General features: G+C 32.9%; 1 protein-coding gene across 1 annotated transcript; it reads right to left on the bottom strand.

Moving 5' to 3' along the window:
* Positions 1-66: 66 nt before the first annotated feature.
* On the bottom strand, positions 67-24190 carry LOC143257679 (uncharacterized). The gene is made up of 7 exons (XM_076516721.1): positions 24055-24190; positions 15177-15296; positions 7700-7902; positions 6460-6627; positions 4122-4319; positions 1791-1897; positions 67-196 (listed from the first exon to the last, which is right to left on the bottom strand). Exons 1-7 carry the CDS (start codon positions 24188-24190, stop codon positions 67-69), a joined length of 1062 nt encoding a protein of 353 aa, XP_076372836.1.
* Between the last annotated feature and the right edge of the window lie 227 nt (positions 24191-24417).

Below are 24417 nucleotides of genomic sequence, written 5' to 3' on the forward strand. Positions count from 1 at the left end.
ATAAGATTTATCTAAAAAATAATAAATTTTAAACAGAAACAACAGAAATGAATTAAGACAAAGATGTCATGCTTTAAATAATGGCACGTGCCAAACATTTCTAACCTGTCTTACAACCATTCCAATCAGACCGTTCCAGCTTCCGTTGGACAGCTTTGAACCAAATCGTTTATCTGAAGATGTCACATGCCGTAGCCTAAACATAGGGAAATAGTAAAAGTTGGATGTATCGGACGTTTTGTACTTAGTGAACTTACGTCTTGAACTTAAAAGTACGATAAACTCATGTAAATATCTACGCTCAAAATATTTTAAAATCGTTACTCATTCCCTTCGTAGAAAGCAAGTAATTATATACAAATTTAAGAATAAAGAAGTTAAGAAAATTTAAACAAAATATCAGGTAAATATCGAAGAAGGATCCAAAGATCACTAACCCTCAAACAAATACATATTTTAAAAGAGAAAATTCTGTTTGAGGTGATTATAAAAATGACATTTGTTAGCTGTCATAAATACAGTACTAACAACCTCGTAATGTCTACACATTATAATAATCCATAATAAGCTTGTTTATTTGTTGTTAAACGAAAAGATGCACAATGGGATACCTGCTCTCTGCTCACAACAGGTAGCAAAACCCGATTTCTAACGTTATGAGCCTTCTAACATATCGCTGGGTATTATATATACAGCTCCATTGTGATAGAGGCCCGGCATGGTCAGGTGATTAAAGGGCTCGACTCGCAATCTGATGGTTGCGGGTCCGACTCCCTGTTGTACCAAGCAAGCTCTCCCTTTGAGTCGTGGGGGCGTTATAATGTAACGGTCAATCCCACTATTCGTTGGTAAAAGAGTAGCCCAAGAGATTGCGGAGAATAGTGATGACTAGCTGCCTTCCATCTAATCTTACACTGCAATATTAGGGACGACTAGCGCAGATAGTTCTCGTACAGCTTTGCACGAAATTCAAACAAACAAACAAACCATTGTGATAGCGATAAGATACAAATAACATACAAATGGTAATAGAAAGATAAAGTTCCACACATGATATCCTAAGATTAACGTATTTGGGCAAGTTTTGTATCACAAATCGATTATCATTTTTTTGCTTCATTATCCCAATTATTTTATTTTTTATTCAGTTACTTTCGCTAAAATATTTATTAATTTTTGTGACATATTCTTGTTTTCAAATAAACTGCTCGAGAAATTGAAGAGAAATTTATAATAAAATGTGGATGTTTGATTTTCGGTCAAGGCCCATCCAGAAATCTACATACAAATAGCAAGTGTCAGTGATTATAATCTTACATTTATATATATGACAGTGAAAGTTTGACTTTCACAGTAAGAGTGTAATATAGACCTAGTAGCTAATGTGAATCAAGTAATTTTATAGATGTTTACAGTTTTTTTTATGTTTCGTGTAGATATTCGAAGATAATTTTTAGTAATCGTCCCATTTTATATTGATAAACTAAACAAAAGACAACTTACCTAACATTACTCTCCGCCAAATTCTGTGCTACTCTTGTCTGACTGAATAATGAGTTTGATCGTCACTCTTATAACGCATGCATGGAGCCGAAATGCAGAGCAGTATTTTGTCGGTAAAGAGACGCAAACATTGGATCAGCATATCCCCAGTTTGACATGTTAACCACTTCAGTATGTTCTAACATTCTCGATCCCATTTAACAATGAAAATTAGCATCAATATTTTGTTCGCTGAAACTTAACACAATGATACTTTATATGAATAAAATTTTGAATTGCAAACATACCTCATATTAAACTTCTGAGCCAAAGCTTGCACAATTTTTAAATCAATACCATCTTTTGCATGCAAGTTGCCATTTGAGTCATATTCATGGTCAAAAAATGGAAAAGTCTGAAATACAGGTGAGTAATGTATTATTATTAATTTGATTTCAGATTGCTATTTTTTTTTTAATTCTAGCTTTAAACATTAGGAGTCTAAACGTTTGTTGTTGTTTTTTTACCTTTACTGTCTCATTGATTATGTGGCTTAACAAAACCAGGGACAGTTTGCTTTAAAATATTAATTGATCCTGAATTTCAGAATCATAAAATTTATATTTTGCTTTTACAACTTCTAAAAAGCGGTAATCTTCTGAAAATATATGTTCTAAACATTTCATGTAAATAACCCAATAATACCACATTAATCCAATGAAGCGTCTCAAAAAGATGAAAATAATGAAACGTTAGCTCTGTGAGTCTGTCAAAATAATGTTTAAAATTGTATGTGAATAGATGAACTTTTTCTTTGAACAAAGATAAGAATTATTTGAAAAAGAAAGACTCGAGGAGTGAAAGGAAACGTTGTGTCTTACAGATCAGACAGTTATAAACATTTCTCACACCTCACCATTTATAACCGACATACTTAAAAACAATAATAGTTAATTTTTTCATAAATGGTGGATATAGCTTTATTAGGTATGTATGTGGCTGTCTGGGTCATATAGGAGTCAAAACAGGACTCCATCTCCAGTACGCCTTTGAGGTAACGGATCGTTTTTTGTTATGATTTTTATTTATCACTCATTTATTTTCCTTCTATCGTTTACTTTATTTATGAACTTCTAGTTACAATAAAACCCTAATTCATCTTCTTGCTAATCACGTTCATTTTGACTGTGTATGTACGTGTTACGAAACTGACACCAGTTTTCCTAGCAAAATATTATTAACGTAGCGAAAGATTATGTAAATTTATGAGCACGTGGGGTGTGCTTTCGTGACCTAACAAGTTTATGAATTTCATGCCTTAAACGTCACAAACGTAGTCACGAGATTCTTTGATATATTGTTTAGGCAGAGTCGAAAGTCTTCCGCCTTTCGTCTTCCTCAACACAAGTGTCTCCACAACAGGCAGTGCCGTCCATTCTACAAAGTTTTATTCATTAGTCACGAGATAGTTTAGCGAATTATTGTTGTTTGTCGCTCATTATTTTTATTAATATACAAAAGTGATTTTCAAACACAGTTTTTCTAAGATATTGGTTCGTCTTCTCTTTATTTTTCCTGATTCCATAATTTGAAATAATTGATATTGATTTTAACCTTTTATTGCTCATCCACATTAATATCACGTCCTGGCCAGGTATGTGTTTACTAACCGTGTTTTTGACAAGTGCCAAATTGTATTTCTATTGTTACAGTTTAATAAGTTCTTTTTTTTTGTTGAGTCCTGGTTGTAGCGATGTGTTATTTTAAACCGTTACGGACCTAACGCCCACTATGTATATCCTATAGTTTTTAACAAGTTTATAATTTACTCAACTTCAATTGAGATTTTAGTTCAGAATGATGGATCAATATGAAGAGTTTAAACCAATTTAGTAATTATAGATAAATGTCAAAAATATACTAAAAACAATGAAAGGTAATAAGTTGATCATTAAACTGCTTTTATTCACATTAATTTAACTTATGTTTTTATTTCCATGATTTCCAGCATATCTCTTATCTCAGATGCTACTACGATGGTAGACACATTCCACACAAGTATGTCTCCTGTATTCTACTTCTGACAAGCTTGATTCACTTCAAACTTCAGCTCCTCTCTAAATATTTTGCTTCCAACAAATATGGTTTTTAGTACGAGACAGTATTTGAAGTCCATAGCTAGGGTCTGTGTGTCTTGTAAGTAAAATATACTCAATTATTTCTTAATGTTACTTTCATTAACAATATCGATTATAATGTTAAATAAAATTAGTTTATTACTTTTGATTTTAATTGTTATGCTTCTATTTTAAATATTGTTTGTCTTTGTTAACTCAGTCTCCTTAGCTAGCCGAAACGGCTGGTTAGTTAGATATTGTTGAGTTTATAACCGAAAATACCGTTAACAACAAGGACACTCAAATGGATGAGACAAAGTGTTATTACCAGATTCAATTTTAGTTTCACTTTAAGTATGTAACTTTTTCTAATCGTTACCAATTAAGTAATATCTTCTTAGATTCTAGGTAATGGTAAATATATTAATTGGTTAAATTTAAGTGTATATATAAAGAAGATACATTTATAATAAAACATGACAACTAAATTTCAACGTGTATAACATACAAATTGAAACTTACATCAATTGATGCTACAGCTACTTCTCGTCCAATAAAATGAGGGCGTTTTGTAAAACGGAAGAAGTCGTTAGATTTCCCGGGTATAATTTTTTGACGTTTGGAAATCCACTTTCCTATTTGTACCCGTTGGCTACAACTATTATGTTCAATATCAGGACCATCGATGATGACATTGTTTTGAATGTTTCTACATCGTCCCTAGAAAAATTTCCGGTATAGATTGAATTTATGTATTAAATGCTTTAGTGTTTGTTTATGAATGATACTGAATGAAACAAAAACGGAATATAGGATTTAGACAATATTTAAAAGACTGTTGTGATCAAGTATCTGTGTCACTCAGACACAAATCCTGCTTTATTGTGTAAGTTTATCCAGTTTGTGAAATTAAAGATTTGCTGATTTTCACAGCAATTATGACAAGTTTATAAATTTATAGAAGATTGTGTCTATCAAAGCTGAGGAGTTATACAACCTATAAACCTAAAATTATTATTATTTTTTGTAATCAGACTTCAGTCTAAATGAATCAAACGAATTTTTAACAAATATATAAATCGTAGACAACTAAATAGTGGTCATTATGAATATACCATAAAAATATGTTATTTTAATAAAGGTAGTGTCCTCTAGTAATAAATCATGTTATTTTTGTTCTCAATAGTCATTAAATCATTAGAGTAAGAGCACAAAATATTTACCACTTTCAATGGTATTTGTGGTTTTTTTGCAGATCCCTATCCGTCTGCCACCAATGGCACAGCAGGATGTCTACTGACTTACAATGACAGAACCCGTGGTGAGAAGAGCACAGATCGTCTATTGTGTAACTTTGTGCATGACAATAAACAAACAGATCTGTCCTTTGTAAATCGTAATGGCAACATCAGGAGTGATATTTACAAGTTGTATGTGTAATAAAGTCTGTCCTAAAAGAAGGAAAGGTAAATCGTAATGACAACATCAGGAGTGATATTTACAGGTTGTATGTGTAATAAAGTCTGTTCTAAGAGAAGGAAAGGTAAATTCCTTAGTTGACAAGACTCCAAATTTCATTAATCAGAAACTTCATCTCGGGTTAAAAAAATTAACGTTATAAAAGCCACTGGAGATTTTCTAATTATTGAATAGACAAGTGTGTAGAATTACAAGTTTTCTATCTGGACGTCAACTCATGCACACGTTGGTTAATTTCCAGGTCAGGGATTATATCTATGATTCAGGCTTAGCATTCCAAATTTTGAGATACAAATCAGAAAAAAAAGACAGCTTGCTAGTAGCGCTTGTCGTTATAAATGTTTTGTTTGACTCTTCAAAGCGAATGATAAAGTTGGCCCTGCAGGGTCAGGTGGTTAAGGCACCCGACTCGTACTCTGAGGGTCGTGGGTTCGAAACATGCTCGTCTTTTCAGCCTTGAGGGCGTTATAATGTCACGGTCAATTCCACTCTTCGTTGGTAAAAGTGATGACCATCTGCCTTCCTTCTAGTCTTACGCTACTAAATTAGGGACGGCTAGTGCAGATAACTCTCGTGTAGCTTTACGCAAAATTTAAAAACAAACAATGATAGAATCAGCTGCTACTTTTATGACCCACTCACAGTTTAAACGAGGGCTGCTTTAAACGAAAGAATACTTCGAACCTTCGATTCAACACATAGCCCGATTGTTAACCACCAAACCACACTAGACTCAAAATGACATTTTTAGTGCAGAAAAATGGATTTAAGTTTACATATCAGTTCAATGTAACTTTTAATAGTTGTAGTATATTTTAACCTTTCTTTTACTTGCTCTTTATTTATTATCAACAGTCTTTGTTCGAATACGAGTTAGTTTCAGTTGTCGAAATATTTACAAAAAAGAAATATGTCCATAAAAAGTATCCTGTTTTGTTACTTTTAAAAGTTGTTTCATTTTTATAAAAAAACTGCTAATTGGAAAATATTCTTAGAAATATAACCCGTATACTTAAGGGCTTTTTTTTATTTTAAGCACAAAGCTACATAATGAACTATCTGTATTGTGCCCAGCACAACTACAGAAACCAAGCCTATAGTGTTATAAGCTAAAAGATTTACCCTTGAGCCAGAGGTGAGAGCATTTATTTAAGTATAAATATAAGTTTAAAGGGAAATATATTTGAAGAATTGAATATATTTAAAGATAAATAATAATATTAATAATGGTTTAAGGTGATTCGTTTATCAAAGCTTGTTCATTTAATAAGTTGATAAATATTAGTGTTTTGTTTGTTTTTTACATTAAACTCATCTGAACAGAACTTTCAGTATCAGGTAATGATACTAGTGGCATCTACTGGGAAATTCGAATACTTACAGTCGCACAAAATATATTGTCCAAAGGATCCTCATACATCATAGCGATTTTGCAAGCTGACACTGGATATTTCTGGAACAACGCAGGATCGGGTATAGAAGAATGATTGTGACCTAGTAATAACAATACCCATCTTACCCATTTGAACTGGAATGATATTTTGTCAATCTGGAAAAGATATGTAAACATCAGTTTCACCACTGAATATCTTTAATATCATATCAAGTTTCATAATAAATTTCATAATAATTAAAAGTTTTCACGTTTAAATATGAAAAACAGCCAAAAACAAATTAATAAATAGTTGAAACAAGTTTTATGTACCGAACATAAGCAATTAATAAAAACAAAATATTAATATTTTGAAATTGATAGGTTGATAGGTAAACATATATCGGGTGAAAACCACGAATTAAACCCTATTATTATACCATTTTAACATACGTGAGCCTCAACTTCGTCTTAGAAATTAGAATGCTAAAAGGGATTGTGCTATACTTTATATGCGATCACATTATTCGAATCAAACCGTTCTGAAATGTGCTTTAAGTATTAGTCATGGGTATTAAATCAAGTGCTTTCGTGTTGTCATTTGACTCTACTACTACAGCCACACTTAATATACAGCTCAACTGTACAGGTTTATAGATTTTGTTTCGAATTAATGAATATTTAGTACAAAACTACAAAATATGCTATCACTGCTATGCCCAACTTGAGGATCGTACCCTGAAATTTAACGTTAAAAGAACTGATCCGCCTAGGAAATAGATTTTGTTTCAAAAGTATAGTTATGATTCATAGCTTGATGCAGCTTTAGTGACTTTCTATTTTTAAATTTTATAATGTGATTCTTAAACCTTTTTGATATTATAGATTTTTTAAGCCTCTTGGTAATGCCAGAGACGAACAGAAAAAGACATTTTGTTAAAATGATTTATTTGTTATCTTCGTAAATACTTACTTCACAAACGTATGTGGTATTCCAACCTTAGACCATAGGAATTAATTCTTAGTTAATTAATGATATATTACTTAGAGTTATACCTAACATTACGTTATCGTAACGATATTTTTTGTCAAATATGATTATGTAGTACTGTAGGCCAATGTAGAGTTATGAGTTATCATTAATACTGAAAGGCCCACTTGGATTGTTATCTTTCTGAATAAAGTTAGAATTAAGAATAGCTTAATAGAATGAACAACAATATTAGAAGAAAAAGAGAAAATAACTTACTAGTGGCACGAGCTCCGGGTGAATTAAACAAACACAGAAGATGTAAATTTTTTCTGTTTGCTCTGAAAATCTTAGGATAACATATTGCAGTCTAGTAACAGCAGAATCAATCTCGTCAGAAGATCGGAATGAGATGGACTGCAAAACTATTCCTGTTAACGTCCTGTGTAACTGCTCCATTAATGGACTTGAACCTTGATCAGCTGAATGAGCAATTCATATATTGAGTATAAGCTTGTCCAATGAATCAAAATATTTAACATTTACAAAATATTGGGTGTTATTTCAAAGTTCAAGTTTTACCAAGCACACACTGACTTAATCCCCTCAACAACAGGAGATTCTTGGACCCATCATTTTGACTTAGAGTGTTTTGTTACAGATGGAAGAAAAGAAACAGAATTCAGTAAACTAAATGAAGATGAACACTTCATTAATAAAAAGCTAGAATAATGAATCATATATTAGCTGATAATTTAGCTGGAAAGGACTTGTATCATAGTTAAATACCATACAAAAATAAATCGTCTTTTCCTACAGAGTAATAAGCTACATTTTATATGATAAAAGTATAGTAAAACTGTATTTAAAGCCACAAGAATAATTTTTAGGGCCAAAATCAGATTTAATATAAATATGCACGTGCAGCAGTAGATAAAATAAAAAGAGGAAACAAAGTGAAGACTTTGTAGAAAGGTTTAACTTATTCACGATGAAAACTACACTTACAGTTCATGATCCATACCGTGTCTGTAATGAGCGGTCATAGAATTGATTAAAAAGTATCTGGATACATCTTTGATCTGTATGACAGCATTGTAGTCCCACATTCAATAACTTACTTGACCAAATTTTGCCATATAAAGTAATTGCTGCTTTAATTAGTTAGTTTGTTTGTTTTAACTTTCGCGCAAAATTATACGAGAACTATCTGCGTTAGCCATTCATAATTTAGCAGTGTGAAACTAGAGAGAAGGCATCTAGTCATCACCACCCACTGCCAAATCTTGTGCTACTCAAAATTTTAACCAAGAATAGTGAGATTGACCGTCACAATTTAACTCCCCCACGGCTGAAAGGGCAAACATGTTTGGTGTGAGGGGGATTTGAACCAGTGACCCACAGATTACGAATCAAGCGCCCTAATAACGTGTTTATATCGGACCCAGCTGAATTAGTACACGCCCTCAACTGAATTTACCATTACACTTTCTTTTTTCTATCACGTGATCTAAATATTTTTCAGATTATTTTTGTCTGTCAACGATTAAGTTGATAACGATCTTTGTTAGTTTGAATTCTGTAGTTTTTTTTTTTTAGTTTTTGACTGTTAAGTCCAGCGACTTTTCAACATTAAGTGTGAATTTTTAAACACTTTCCCCAAAGGATTTTTGACTCAGAATTTAAAGTGGATTATTATTGTTTTTTACTGTTTTGAAAATCCACTATTTTAAATGCCGAATTTGTCATTTCATTATCAAATTGAATTTATTTTGTTTTAAATATTTGAGTTTCTATTTTTTTAAGTATATTCAACATATGATTTGCCTAAATTTTAGGTTTTAATGCTTAAACTAAAGAATTTTTGGTGTTTAGTGCTTTGTATAGTAATTGTTTTTATTTCTTAATATAGTACACGAATATATATATATATTGTATTCGTAATATTTGTTTGTTATTAAGCACAAAGCTACATAGCTATTTGTTCTCTGTTATCAAGTTAGCAAGTGGTTATCTTTTCGATTCTGAGTCCGAGAGTCCAAAGTTTACGTCCAAACTCGTGTCACGCACTTTGAGGAGTGAATAATGCGATATAACAGTGAGAGTCAAATTTTTTAGTGTACATAAAAGTTGGCGGTAGGTGCTAAATACTGGTTGTTTTATTTGTTTGTTTTTTTAATCATACAACGCTAGTTGTGGGTTATCTACAGTAGCCGTCACTTATTGTGAAGCAAGATAGTTAATTAACACTACCCACCGCTAGCTGTTATGCTTCTATTTTACCAATGAATAATGGGATTGACCGTCACATAATGATGCCTTATGACAGTGACAGGTGCTCAACCCACAACTCACAGATTGAGAGTCCTATCCGCTAGACCATGCAGGCCTCACTAGTTAATTTTTCTCTAATTTATCAGTTAATAACTAGTTACGGCTATGGCAGTCTTCTTTTTTATAGTTTTACGTGAATTTCCGAAACAAACAAATCTTAGAACTAATGTATGAAAGTAGATTCTAGCTTTTCAACATTTACTCCTTTAATTTTTATCTTTTTTAAGCCTGATATACCTGTAGTATCAATTACGTTTACTTAGTTCTGGTATAAATCTTAAAGATAAGTTTTTGTCTTTCAAATTTTAATCTCTTAATCTTCATACTTTTGACTATCCAATGAGTTTATTTTGTTATTCTTCATATATTCTTAATTAGGGAATTTCTTCATCTCACAACAGTTTTTTTCATTGTTTTGATCCTTGAAACATTAAGCACTTAATTTAATATTTCCATTATTTAACCTGTTCAGTGTCGTAGACGAGATAACTCGTCCAAGCCGATCGGTAACGCAGTGCCACGGACGAGTTAATTCGTTCTCAATAATACCTAACTTCAACGTTATATTTCAGTACCATACATGCATTTGACCTACTTACAAATTGTTTCACTTTCGATCCAAAATGGCGTCACGAAAAAAGTTAACAAAATGAAGAAGCATTAGAGTTGTATAGTAGCAGCTGAAATACTTGGCAGTCAACAGTTTAATAGTTGATCTGGAAAGCTCTTGTTCTGAATATCTTCACATTTAAGCTGGTGTATTTCTTATCTTTTTTGTGAAATTTTAATGTTGTTAATTGTATCAGATATTTAATCTTGTCATTTTACTTCTCAAAACATTCTAAAATATTTTCATGTTTATGTACTTGTTTGTTTGTTTTTTAATTTCGCGCAAAGCTACACGAGGGCTATCTGCGCTAGCCGTCCCTAATTTAGCAATGTAAGTCTAGAAGAAAGGCAGCTAGTCATTACCACTCACCGCCAACTCTTGAACTACTCTTTTACCAACAAATAGTGGGATTGACCGTCACATTATAACGCTTCAACTGCTGAAAGGGCGAGCATGTTTGGTGTGACGGGGATTCGAACCCACGACCCTCGGATTACGATTCGAGTGCCTTAACCACCTGGACATGCCGGGGTCATATTTATGTAACTTCATCCTTTGAAACTTTAACAGATATTTTCTCAGTGGCAAGTAATTAACCAGATTCATGTTGTCCCTTTTAACAGATTTATACAGAACACTTTGATTTATTTCAAATTCGGTCTGCCTTTTCGTTATTTAATTTTTGAGATGATTTAATTCTTCATTACATTATTATACTGTTTTTTATACTTGTTTAACACACTAGCAGAAATACCCGCCCTCCGGACAGGTATAATGCTAGCTTCTACGAAGGGTTATTGGACCTGCGACCTTTTCTGGAATTGTCTGACAATTTTACAACAATGTACTTAAACTTTACCTTCAATAATGTTCGCCATTTATGAAAAAAAATCTATTGAATATTTATTTTCAAAATGAGTTGTCATCACAGCATTACGCTACACAATAGGTTTTATTAAGATGTTTATTTGTGGTCACAGTTATTAATGGAAGTATTTTGCTTTTCTTCTGAAACATTCATGAGATTTTCACTAAAGAAAAACAAATATTTGTTTTTCGATTGGTCATATCTGAAACTTACTCCATTTTATTTGTGTGTTTCCTGATAGGAAAGCCACATCGGGCTATCTGCTTAGTCCACCGAGGGGAATCGGACACCCTGATTTTAGCGTTATAAATCCGTAGACTTACCGCTGTACTAGCGAGGAACCATTTTTGTTTGTAATTTTGAAATTAAATTTAAAAATTATTATTTTTGAGAAAACTTCATTTTTTTTTAAATATATTGTTCTTACAACTCAAGAAACCGAGTTTTGATACCCGTGGTGGGCGGAACACAGATTGCCTGGTTTTAAGCAGTGTAAGACCCCAGACATACCACTGTGCCACTGGGGTGGGGTTCATCAGTATATAATCTGTTAGTTTTCATCTTTCAAAAGTTGATTTTCTGCTTTTCACTGCAAACTGGGGATATTTTACTTTTCAACATTTTTTCTGTTGATTTCATATGCTACACCATTAAACAACTTGATTAGTATTCTTATTTAATTTTTCTAATTCTTGTTATGGTAATTATCTAATTTTTTTCTGGTAATAATAGTATTTTTACAATTGTTTTGTTTTCTTTCGTTAACGTTTGTGGCCCGGCATGGCCTGATGTTTAAGGCACTCGACTCGTAATCCGAAGGTTGCTGGTTCGAATCCCCGTCACAACAAACATGCTCGCCCTTTCAGTCGTGAGAGCGTTATTATGTGACGGTCAATCCCACTATTCGTTGGTAATAGAGCAGCCCAACAGTTGGCGGTGAGCGGTGATGACTAGCTGTATTCCCACTTGTCTTAGATTGCTAAATTAGGGACAGCTAGCGCACATATTCCTCATGGAATTTTGTGTGAAATTCCAAATAAACAATCGTTAAGATTTGGCTCTATATCTTCAATACTATTTTTTTTTCTCCAATTTGTAAACTCGATACTGTATTTTGTACATTTTTCAATGATTGATTTTTATATTTACTCTTTTAGTTAAATTCAACAAATGATAAGATAAATGTTTTCTCTTTTATATGTTTGCATGAACAATTCCTTAATTTTCACTAATTAATCTGGTTATTTCTCATTTTGCAACGGTTTATCCAGCGATTTTTTTTTTGTTTTGTAACACTTAGTTTTAGGGTTTGGAGATCTTCCAACACTGGGATTTTTTATCGCTTTCAGTTTTTGTTATACTTCTGGGTGCAATACTTGTCCTAAAGATTGTTACACAGATTAAAACTTAGTGTAGAAATTATCACGCTTTTAAATAGTTTTTCTTTTGTGATTCTTATAGCTTTTTCTTATCGTGCCAATTCCTGGATTTTGTTACACTAGATTTATTGATTTTTTTTAACCCTTATCATGCAGTTACATATGTATATATATATATTAATTCTTGATCTGGTAATTTCTTCACTCTTTTTGTCACTTCGGATGGTGATATTTTATTTTCAGTGTACGCAAAAACTGGGTACGTTGTATTAGAACGAGTTTGGAGTATCACCATATCATTACAATTCATGTCGACATGTATGGTCATGGTCTATATGATGACTTTGCATCATGAAGATATTCCTGCAGCGTTGTTTCCACCGCAAACTGTTTCTTCTTAAGAGTGTCATGTTGAAAGCACACTATTCTTCCTCCATGCATTCTTCAATCCATCTAGTGTGCAGGAACGATGGTTTCTTAGCACGTAAATGGGCTGGTTTGGAGACTTCGTATGGAATAGTGTGAAAACCCGTTTCATTCTCAGAGTTGGAAGCAACTTGTACACACGAAACTCGTGCCGCTCTTTCGGATAAAAATCCCTCTGGATCAGGTTGTGCACTGTTCCACAGCAGGTAAAAGGCTTTTACTTCTAACCTTTGTGCTCGTGGATTAACGGGTACGGTACAATTTGTTGCAGTCCTTGTTTGTTTCTTATTGTTTTTTTTTTTGAGGGTAGGAATTGTCCTGGTACTCAAATTTCATCTTTTTTATGGTTTAACAATGTCATTAAATACAAGGGATAACCTCCATCTTGGAAATTTTAAATCCCTAATTTAAAGGCATTTTTATGATCTGGGTCTATGAAATTTTCGTCGGGAAGACTGTGATCACCTGTCTATGTTATCACACTACTTATGTGAGGTAATGTAATTCTGTTACTTTATTATTACGACTTTCTCTTACTTAAATATTTGATTCGACGATTTTTCGTTAAATTATCTTATCCTACAGTGACTTGAGCTATGATATTTCGTTATTTTTAATCACTGCTTTTACGACGTTTCGTCTTTTATTTCAAACTTGAAAAAAAAGACCATTAAAATACATTTTTAATTATGGAAGTTTGTATCTTACTTATTATAACAAGGTCCGGCATGGCCAGGTGAGCTAAGGAGTTCGACTCGTAATTCGATGGTCGCGAGTTTGAATCCCCGTCGCACCAAAAATGCTCACCTTTTCAGCCTTGGGGGCGCTATAATGTCACGGTCAATCCCACTATTCGTTGGTAAAATAGTAACCCAACAGTTGGCGGTGGGTGGTGATGACTAGCTGCCTTCCCTCCAGTCTTACACTGCTAAGTTAGGGACGGCTAGCGCAGACAGCCTTTGAGTAGCTTTGCGCGAAATCCAAAACAAACAAATATACTTATGCTAACGAACAATGAGTGAAAACCACCACCGTGATGTATAAAACAGTTTCAGGAATTATGGAAAGGAATATGAAGCGATATAGGTTTGTTAATTTAGGGATACTGAATATTATCAAAACAGATTTTCCGTTAATTCACTCTTTCCAATAAGGATATTATGCCAGGACCGTAACATGGAGTATAAACAGTTTCAGATACATGTGATATAATTTTATGATTAGTAAACTTCAGAGAAAAACTAAACTGTGAACTCATATTTGACGATCTCTGTTAGATCTGTTTCTGATCTTCAAGAGTTAAACTCGCTGTTGAGACCTTGTCTTAATACATGCTGATCTTTAGTCAAACACAGGATTGCTTTATTTACTTTACGTGTTTAAAAACAGTTTAATCCTTTTGTTTTAATCTGGCCACAACTGAAGCGCACTCTTTTTCAGCCGATTAGCTTGTGTAATTTTTGAAAATAAAGCATTTGTTTCTTTAAGTTCCCATCGTGTTTAGATTATTTCGTTAATTTGGGTCATATCACTGTACCTGCCTACATGATAGGTCTCTAAGCTTTCTTATACTCCAAAATCAGGTAATTGTGATAATCCTAGTGCACAATTACCTGATTTTGGAATGCGCTGTGAGTAACGCACTCTATCGCCGTATATTTATGGTGTTAAGCATAAAAAAATAGTGTTGGTCATAGCGTATTAACTTACTGATTCGTTGTAATTTTATCGTGTTGATTGAATAACCACTATATTGAGTTGAAAGAATTTACCTTGTAATACAATGTCAAAAAATTGTATTTGTGATTCCTATATATTTACATTTATGTAAAACTATAATTACATAATTGACTTACTGAGCCTTACTTGGTATGATAATTCGCCAAATACGTTTAATAGGCTTACATTATGATTTTCCTTTTATCTAGAGTAGGTTTTTCTAATAGTAAAACAAAGTTTATAATTTTACATTCAGTTACATACAAATGTTATACAACTGAATAGGTTTAACAATGTAGAGGAAATGATACAAGATTAATACTTCACGGATTTACAATTTAAGATTAGACTATGACAGCCTAAATCAATAGTTACAGTCGATTAAATACATCAGTCAATCAATCAAACGTCAGTACTTACTGCATCTGTCGTTAAGCAGGAAAATAGGAATTACACCTTTGGGTAAAAACTTCGTCAAATGTGCCACAAAACTGACGGAGAGGTTGTTATGGCAGAAGGAGCAGCTGTTACTGGAAATACCTGAGAAATAAAAGACAAAAATGGTAGCTGTGTTTCAGATTCCTCAAAACTGAGGAAAATTAAAACACAAACTATCATTTGTTCATGTTAACAAAACGCGTAGCGCACCCTATACATACAACCAAAAATCAACGTAGGATTTGCTCAGATGTCAACCAATTGTAACATTTTGTATCTTAGTTATTCAAATGAACAATAATATAATAATCACCAACGTGATGTATTGAACATAAATATTAATATTGCTAATTATTAGACATTAAAACCATTCTTAGTGTCTTTATAGTGAGATTAAAAAACCTAATAGGTTATAATTCAATAACTAATAGTAATGTAGAAAGACTCCGTTATTCTTTGAAAATTATTGTATTAGTCTAATATTTCCCTTAAACGTTGTCATACTAGCTTAACTTATCAAGAATTATCTCTTTTTAAACATTAATTACTACCATGGAAATAATATAGCGCACAAAACCATTGTAGTGTTTTCTCTTTACGCATTTTGCTCATTATGTATAAACTATGTTTACTTAATACTCTGAGATGGTTTAGCTCTTCTTTAGACGCTAAACTTTGCCATACCAGCATAAAACTAGTAAAACTTATCTATTCTTTAAAACTATGTCACACAAGTATTATCATAGTAAATATTTTAAGACTTATGATACCAATATTAGCTTAGCAGGCACAGACTCAAGAGTTATAAGTTACTGACTACCTTCTCACTGTTCAATAGTTCAAAATTAGGGACAGCTAAAGTTAACCTTAGTATCTTTGTGATAAATACAAATTGTTTATCTTTTATTAAATCTTCCGTAGTTGGATTTATGCCATATTTTCTCTAGTGAAGTTTTCATTATACTTTAAACTTTCCATGTCATTAGTTCATGTAGAATTGTTTTACTACCTAACGTCAGTTTAATGTCTTTAGTACCAACAACTATAGTGTTTGTTTGTAGTTAATCACAAAGATACACAATGGGTTATCTGTGCTCTTTCCAACACGAGTACCGAAATCCGATTTCTGGCGTTGTAAGTTCACAGACATGCCACTGAAATTTACAGACTACACTGTTAGTGAAGAAGTAGAAAACGTTTCAATATACCACTCGTTGAATCCGACATAATATGAGGCCTCCTCTTAACGTTTGGATAATTGTTAAAATAAAAGTTAACTTATTATAGGTAGAAAACTACCCTGTTAGTGGCATTACTTCAAAATAAATAATGACTCAAAAGATTTATTTAGCATAATATTTATATAATTGTTGTATCTACTTTCAACATGCTGTCCTTTTTTTTTTATAGCAAAGCCACATAGGGCTATCTGCTGAGTCCATCGATGGGAATCGAACCCCTGATTTTAGCTTTGTAAGTCCGTAGACTCATTGCTGTACTAGAAAGTGACCCACTGGGGACAAAATGTATAGAAACTATAATTACATAAAATATGAATTTTGCGTATCCCTGTAGAACCTTGATTATTAACGTCTATAGGTAGTCCTCGGACATCAAGAAGTTAATGGCATTTTAAAACTGGTCTGCGACGGTAAAGACCTAGTTCCTATATTACAGCTAAAAAATAAAATGATTCTAGGATCAGTTATCTAAAAGTAATGCTTGTTTGAAAATTTCTTTGAGTTATATGTTTATTTTAGTGCTACTTTTATACACTGAAGGATCAGGTGGACTTATCCGAGTTTGGAGATCTGTGATATTGTGTTTGGTTATAGAAGGAACCCAAGGTAAAAACACTTAAGAACCACTGCTGTAGACATATTGTTTTGTATTTACCTACTCGTTCTTTTATACCAAAATACATATGAGGGAATAAAAACTTACCAACGACAAAGCTGAATTGGTGAGAACTAGTATCATTTGATATACAAGTTTTATATGAATTGTAATCTGGTAAATTTCTATTATTCAATCTGTCAGTTTATTTCTGAAAATTATATGTTAATCACTGATACAAAAGTAAATATAGATCTGGTTTTCGAAATCCAAAATCCATTTTCGTATTTGGTAATTTTAAACTGATTTACGTGTGCCACACGCTATCTGTTGTGTACGTGACGTCACAGTAATTGTTCACGGGATTTATATTAGTATGATAAACCATACATATTCAAATTGAAACTTGTCATTGATAGTTACTTTGTAAGAGTTATTATTTACCTTTCTGTAAACAAACATCTACTGTTCGAGGTATCAGCACAGTTAGTCAAAGTTGTTATAATTCTCACTTAATGACAAATCTGTGAAGTTACTGTTAGGAGCCACCAGATATTAAACGAGTACAGATGGAATTTTACATATAACAACATAATGAGTTCCAAAGAGTCACGCAATCTAGTTACAATAGTCACTCAATATTGATAAAAAACGCAGTATGTTAAACCTACTGATATAGATAAAGTTCATACAATTATCAATTTCAAACTTTTGAACAATAACTTGCAAGATAAAAATGTTAATTTTATTCTCTGCTCTGCCTTCAGTAGCATGAATGAAAGTTTTACCTAAAGACCCATGTAACGTTGGGCTTAGTTTAACGTATAGTACACTGTGTTACGTTTAACGAGCACAAGCTGTGCTATTACTGATGTGAAAAACTCGTATCCGATTGTTTGGAGTAAAGCTGTTACTTATCTGACAAAATACTGGATTGAATGTGAATCATTTCACACTGCACACAATTAATGTTTTCAGTTTTTACTTATATGTCTTTAGCTATCTCTTCATAGAATCAAAAATTGCTGTTTATGTTATGGTATCCAAAACAGACACTTTTTTTTCAGTCTTTTCCAAGGTAATTTCTGTCATAGAAATATTCAGTGAGGCTTAAAGCCTGTTATAACGATACAACACTGAACAGAATCACACGTACAGAGTAACTTTAACTAACATGCAACAAATATCAGTGTGGTGTTTCGCATAATTATCAAAATTTGTTAGAAAAAAAACGTAGGTTCAAGAAGCCTTGATACTAATGATATAAATCTAGCGTTTTATATAGATGGACCTTTCTTCTTTAGAGAGAAAAATGATTTGCGTTTGCCCCTGAAGAAGGAAGATTCACTGTTTGAAAGCGCTCGGATTATAAAGTTTTTATTTATTTCTTATTAAAAGCTGTTAATAATATAAGTTTATTGCTCTAATGAAATCAAAGAGAAGAATCTCAGTTGGGTTTGAAATATATACATAATCATATATGATCAAAGGAAATCATTTGTTTATTTAATCTTCTAGCTTCTTGGATTTCTCCATGGGGAAAGTAAAATATTCTAGCAGTTAAAACACTAATAGCGTCGTAAATTCAGCCTGTTTTCAAGTGTTGAACTTCGTTTTGTACACTGTAATTACTGCTGTTATCTTGTTGAATAATCATCTGCTGACCAACAATAACAATTTAGTAAAACATTCAGCCAGTTGTGTTATATTAATTAAGACTTTTTTTTAATCCTATCACTATGGCAACTGTTTTTTTGGGGGTAACATCCCCTAAAGAAGAATACATTATTCACTTCTTTCCCGACTGTATCTAATTCTTTACAAAAGTAACACATTTTGTTTCAGTCCTTCCTCTATGATGTACATTTTTTCGGGTAGGTAACCTCCTCTTAAGAAGTACCTATTTTTAAGTCTTTCCATATGGAAAGGATTAATATTCTCTTTAGTAGTGTCTACATTTTAAGTTGTTTTTCCTTGATTCTATACTATCTTTTTAAGCATCACTACACTAATAGGAAAAGTTTTATTAAGCACACAACTTGCTATGAAGCTGTAATTAATTTTTTTTTTTACCTTTTCTCTGCGTCGGATCTTCCCTTAAGCAAGTAATACTATCTTACAGACTTAGCTATTTGGAAGAAGTTGAAGATACAATACGAATGTTATCAAACTGTTCAACTGTAGGAAGTATATTTTGCAATTTTAAAGCCTGTTTATAGAATTTCTGTAGCATAGATCTTCTATATACTAAATTCCAATACGTTCTCTTATATATTATATTAAAAGTAGTGCTGGCCCCGCATGGCCAGGTGGTTAAGGCGTTTGACTCGTAATCTTAGGGTCGCGGGTTCGAATTCCCGTCGCATGAAACATGCTCACCCTTTCAGCTGTGGGGTCGTTTTAATGTGACAGTTAATCTCACTATTCGTTGGTAAAAGAGTAGCCCAAGAGTTGGCAGTGGGTGGTGATGACTAGTTGCCTTCCCTCTAGTCTTACACTATTAAATTAGAGACGGCTAGCGCAGATAGTCCTCGTGTTAGCTTTATGCGAAATTCAATACAAACAAACAAACGAATCAAAGTAATGCTATAAAAACATAAATGATTATAAAGTTACTTAAATATTTTAGTTACTTGAATTACGTTTGGAATTTGTGACCAGAATCAAACATATTTTGCTAGCCGTTATAAATTAAGGGATTAAAAGACGTAAAAAAATGTTGGTAACTCCATTACCGAGAACAATCCACACTCCACTCTAGTTCCCATCTACGGTTTGATTAATCACATTACGTCTACGAATAGAAATTAAGATCAACAACAACAATTAACCACTAATTGCATTAAGATAAAACACACCAGTATGAAATATTAATATAAAATCTAAGAATGAAATTACTAGTTCCATTTTATGATTAAGGAAAAAAGGAAAAACTCTTTCATGTCGAAATCTGGCTCAATAACAACGGGCTGATTGGTAAACTTTGTGACGTGTGCAGGTTGAATGGTAGCTTCAAAAGTCAGTGTGAATATAATAGCTTTACTAGTGAGGATCACACTGAAACTGTTGCTGATCGTCAGTATTGTTGAAATAAAAAAAAAACAAGGTGGTTAGAATTTTTAAAATCAGTTTTTAGGGGCAAAAGCAAATTGAATTTTAGAACGCATCTGATAATGTTTGCAATGTTGGATGTACACTAAAACATCAGAAACGTTAGTACTTAAAAAGAAAGACATAACACGTCCTAACTAATTCAGAAATATAAAAGAGATCCTCGGAAAAAAACACTCTCACAATTTTTTCTTTAAATGGGGAATTACAAAACTGAAACCCAAGAATTCATAAGTTTTCATTTCTCATGTGATAGTTATAAAATAACCTTACACCCAGGGAACTGATGGATGCAATACAAACATCTCGTGAAACAGTAGATAACATCCTTAACCAGTTCTTAGTATAGAATGTAATACACAGGGATAATTTCTCTCTTGATTTAGATTTTAGACAGAACGTATTAGGTTCTAAAATGAAGGTCTATGAAGATTATATGTGTTAGGATGTTTAGTTTAAGAAGATATATATGTATATACGGTTGTAATTTTCTATAGTGTGTTAACTATATATAAGTATTCAAGTATTACCAGGTTCTGAATGTCGTATATTTTTTTTCACTAGACTTGTAGAAGTTTCGCAGCTTTAGCACTTTTCTTCAGTCAACGGCTCTTCATATATACAGGAACTAATCAAAGTATTGAATAGTAAATTCTAACCCTGGCAATGAATTGAACATTCGTGTATATTTATAGCTATACAAATATATACGTATAAATATTACACTAAAAATAGATTAAAGTTTTGTTTGTTTGTTTTTGGAATTTCGCACAAAGCTACTCGAGGGCTATCTGTGCTAGCCGTCCCTAATTTTGCAGTGTAAGACTAGAGGGTAGGCAGCTAGTCATCACCACCCACCGCCAACTCTTGGGCTACTCTTTTACCAACGAATAGTGGGATTGACCGTCACATTATAACGCCCCCACGGCTGGGAGGGCGAGCATGTTTGGCGCGATTCGGGCGCAAACCCGCGGCCCTCAGATTACGAAGCGCACGCCTTAACGCGCTAGGCCATGCCGGGCCTCAAAAATAGATTAAAGAGAATAGAGTTTTGTTATCTATATATCGTGGGAGGGCAATAACATGTAGTGTTACATATGTTTTGGGTTTCAGAACTATTTTGTTTTGGTGTTATTAGACATGGCTTAAAAGAAAGAATTATTCAGTTTATTTACTGGAACTTATTGGTATATAAAGTATTTGGTATATTGTTTTTTCTTCAATGTACGTGTCATACTAAGAGCCAGGTATGAAGCAAAAGAGAAATGTAAAATACGTGATTTTCTTTTAATATTTTATTTCATTTTGTGTTAGTCTTGCTTGTGGTTTATCCAATTACTGATGTAAGAGACATATTTGTGTGTATGTATGAAAGTACATTTTTGGGTCCGTGAAATTTTATACACAATCTGTTTTATTTAATTTCACGAGAAAATTATTTTTTTTTATAAAAAATGTGATAAGCCAAATATTTGTCTTCTGTTTAACTGTGGCCCCAGTTTGATGTGATGATTGTTCCCTTCTTAAAGTGTATTATTTATTTTAAAGCTTGTGTACAAGATATAGATTAATAGTACGTCATAGTTGAACCTCACAACTAACTAAGTCTAAGCAACTTAAGAGAACGAATGTTTAAAAAAAAATCTAAATTCAGCCATTCAAGAAAACGTAACCTACTGTGTATCGGCAGTAAATGTTTCCATAATACAGGTAGCAACGTAATGGAAGCAAAAACATTCTCTCATATTTTGTATTTTGTGTTTGTCCATCAGGAGCTACGATTTTTAACATTATGGCCTGTCAAAAATATTATTTGAAAAAATCAAAGGGTTCACATTTCATTGTCCAGATTAGCGTGTTTTACAGTGTAGTCCACGGACTGGTACTGGTCTATAGAAAAAAAAACTTGCCTGCCCGCAGAAAACTGAAAAAGTTAAATTAAATTAATTCTAACCGTTTCACTTACTAACCGCCATTTTAAAACTTTCTACAAACCTTTGTTGTGTATTAAAAAAATGTATTAAATCAGTTAATATTAATATATTGTAATAAAATTAATATTTTCAAATACATTATAATTTATCTCTTTATTTCGTCTAATTTTGATTTCTTAGTGTTTCTTAGCTAATATAACAGAAAAGAAAAGTGAAAGTTTGTACTTAAGACTACGAAACTATAGAATTCACAAGCTGACGGTTGCCTTCATACCTTCAGTTCCTCAGGAATTAAAGTTTTCTCACTTATTGCAATTTAGAGAGCCTATGGTTAAATTTTACGGTGTTGATAACCTTGCGATTTCTGCGAAATGCCGTAAATTTAAACCACATGTTAGCTAAATGTGTTCTCAGTCCAAGCTGATCTTCCACTGGCTGCAGGTGAGATCAAAGAAGAGATTTTGTCTCACATAAAAGGATCATCTGTTAGTTCAAGTTAACCAGTTCTTCAACACCAAATTTTATTTCAAATGTGTTAAATTTGCTTACTCTGGTAATGAAAACTGACAGGCATGCGAGACTTGAGTCTTACTTCTGGTAGCACCAGGTGGCAGCAGATAAGTAGATAAGTTGCTGGTGGCCGATGCTAGAACCGTCAGTTTGTTCTGAGAAGAGAGAGAATTGTTTGTGACTTAGTTTATGCTAACTAAATATTTAAGTTGTTCGTTTTTAAGAAAACTCCTCTCCAATTAGGATAGATAACTGAAGAAACGTGCATCACACAAGAACACCTCAAGTGATGTGCAAATGCAGCCTAGTTCTAGTGAAACTGAAGTTAGTGAAAATAATATGCCTAATTATAAACATTTAAGTGATATGCAGCTTGGTAGTAGAGAAAAGAAAACAAAGACCTATTGGACTCAACAGTATTGTGATGAATATTTGAAGTATAGGTTTTTAAGTGGTGGAAGCAATAATGACTTGTCAATTTGTGTTCTTTCTTATTCAACATTATAAAATGAGAGCATGAAGCAATCGAAATTCAAACGTCACTTGGTTACCAGACATCCATAAAACTCGATTGAGCCAATGGATTTTTTCATAAATAAGAAAAATGAAATAATTTTCCAAACAAATAATTTCACATAGTTTTTCCACGAGATCGTCCAATGTAGTCTTGGTTATGGCCAATAAAATTTGAAAACTAATAGCGGAGATAGGTTATCTGCATACTATTGGTGAAACGTTAATACTTCCTACACTAAAAAATTACATCTCGTATTTATATAAAACAAGAAAAATCATTTGAACTTACTATCCCTATCTAATAATTAAAAATTGGGTCTTATGAAACAATTTGTCATATGCTTGATAAGGAGTCTTCAGCTTTCAAGTACCTTCCAGACTTCTTCCCTGAGCTGTCTGAGCCAAAGATCAAAGCTGGTGTTTTCGTTGGACCACAAATAAAGAAGATCCTGGAGTGCACAGAATTCCCCAAAAAGCTCAGTAGGAAGGGAAAAAAAGCTTGAGGCAGCTTTGTTGCAGTGGTTTGGGGCTTCTTGGGCAATCACATGGCCGAATATAATGTGGAACTGGTTGAGGTTCTGGTGAAGAACTACGGCAAAAAGGGCTGCAGGATGTCTCTGAAAGTCCATATCCTTGACGATCATCCTGATAAATTGAAGAAAAACATGGGAGCATACTCAGAGGAGCAAGGCAAACACTTCCATTAAAATATACTGGACTTTAAACGCCGCTACCAAGGAGCATATAACGAAAACATGATGGGAGACTATATTTATGGACTGATAAGTGATTTACATTACAGTCACAAATCTCGAAAACTACTCACTTCTGAACGTTTTTGTTCATTTTTGTATAAATTTGGTATAAATACATGTAAATCTTGATTCATATGTTATTTTATTCGGACCTTATGTAAATTAAAATGTGCAAATTTGTCCATTTTTACATAGTGCCTCCCCACAGAGAACTCGTTCCGTTGTGGTTAGTGCTTCCTGTTGTAGTGCGCTGCGATGTCCCTGCTGTACCAAAGCCAAAGATAACAGAAAACTTGGTAAAACCTACTTGAAGACCTATCAGGAATGCCACCATTTTGAAGGCTCTGATAACCTCCCAGTCATTCTCATCATACTTCAAGGCTTCTAGCAAGGTCTTGACGCTGTTGTATTCTTCTCTTGAGGTGCACCGAATTTTAAAAGGTCTAAGATTTGTATAATATAAAATCTTATTATTCAAGCAAACACAAATTGTCCGTCTTATCTTCTAGAGGTTTTTTGCAGTGCTTACAGGTAAATTGAGACGCACAGAGTTTGTCTTGA

Source organism: Tachypleus tridentatus, chromosome 7, assembly GCF_004210375.1.
Source record: "Tachypleus tridentatus isolate NWPU-2018 chromosome 7, ASM421037v1, whole genome shotgun sequence".
In the NCBI taxonomy this organism is placed as follows: Eukaryota; Metazoa; Arthropoda; class Merostomata; order Xiphosura; family Limulidae; genus Tachypleus; species Tachypleus tridentatus.

Coding starts and splice junctions, on each gene's coding strand:
- LOC143257679 (XM_076516721.1), bottom strand. CDS start 24,190: ATGGTGGCATTCCTGATAGGTCTTCAAGTAGGTTTTACCAAGTTTTCT. Junction 7,903..15,176: donor CCTGCTTAACGACAGATGCA/GTAAGTACTGAC, acceptor TTGCTCATTCAG/CTGATCAAGGTTCAAGTCCA. Junction 6,628..7,699: donor ACCCGGAGCTCGTGCCACTA/GTAAGTTATTTT, acceptor TATCTTTTCCAG/ATTGACAAAATATCATTCCA.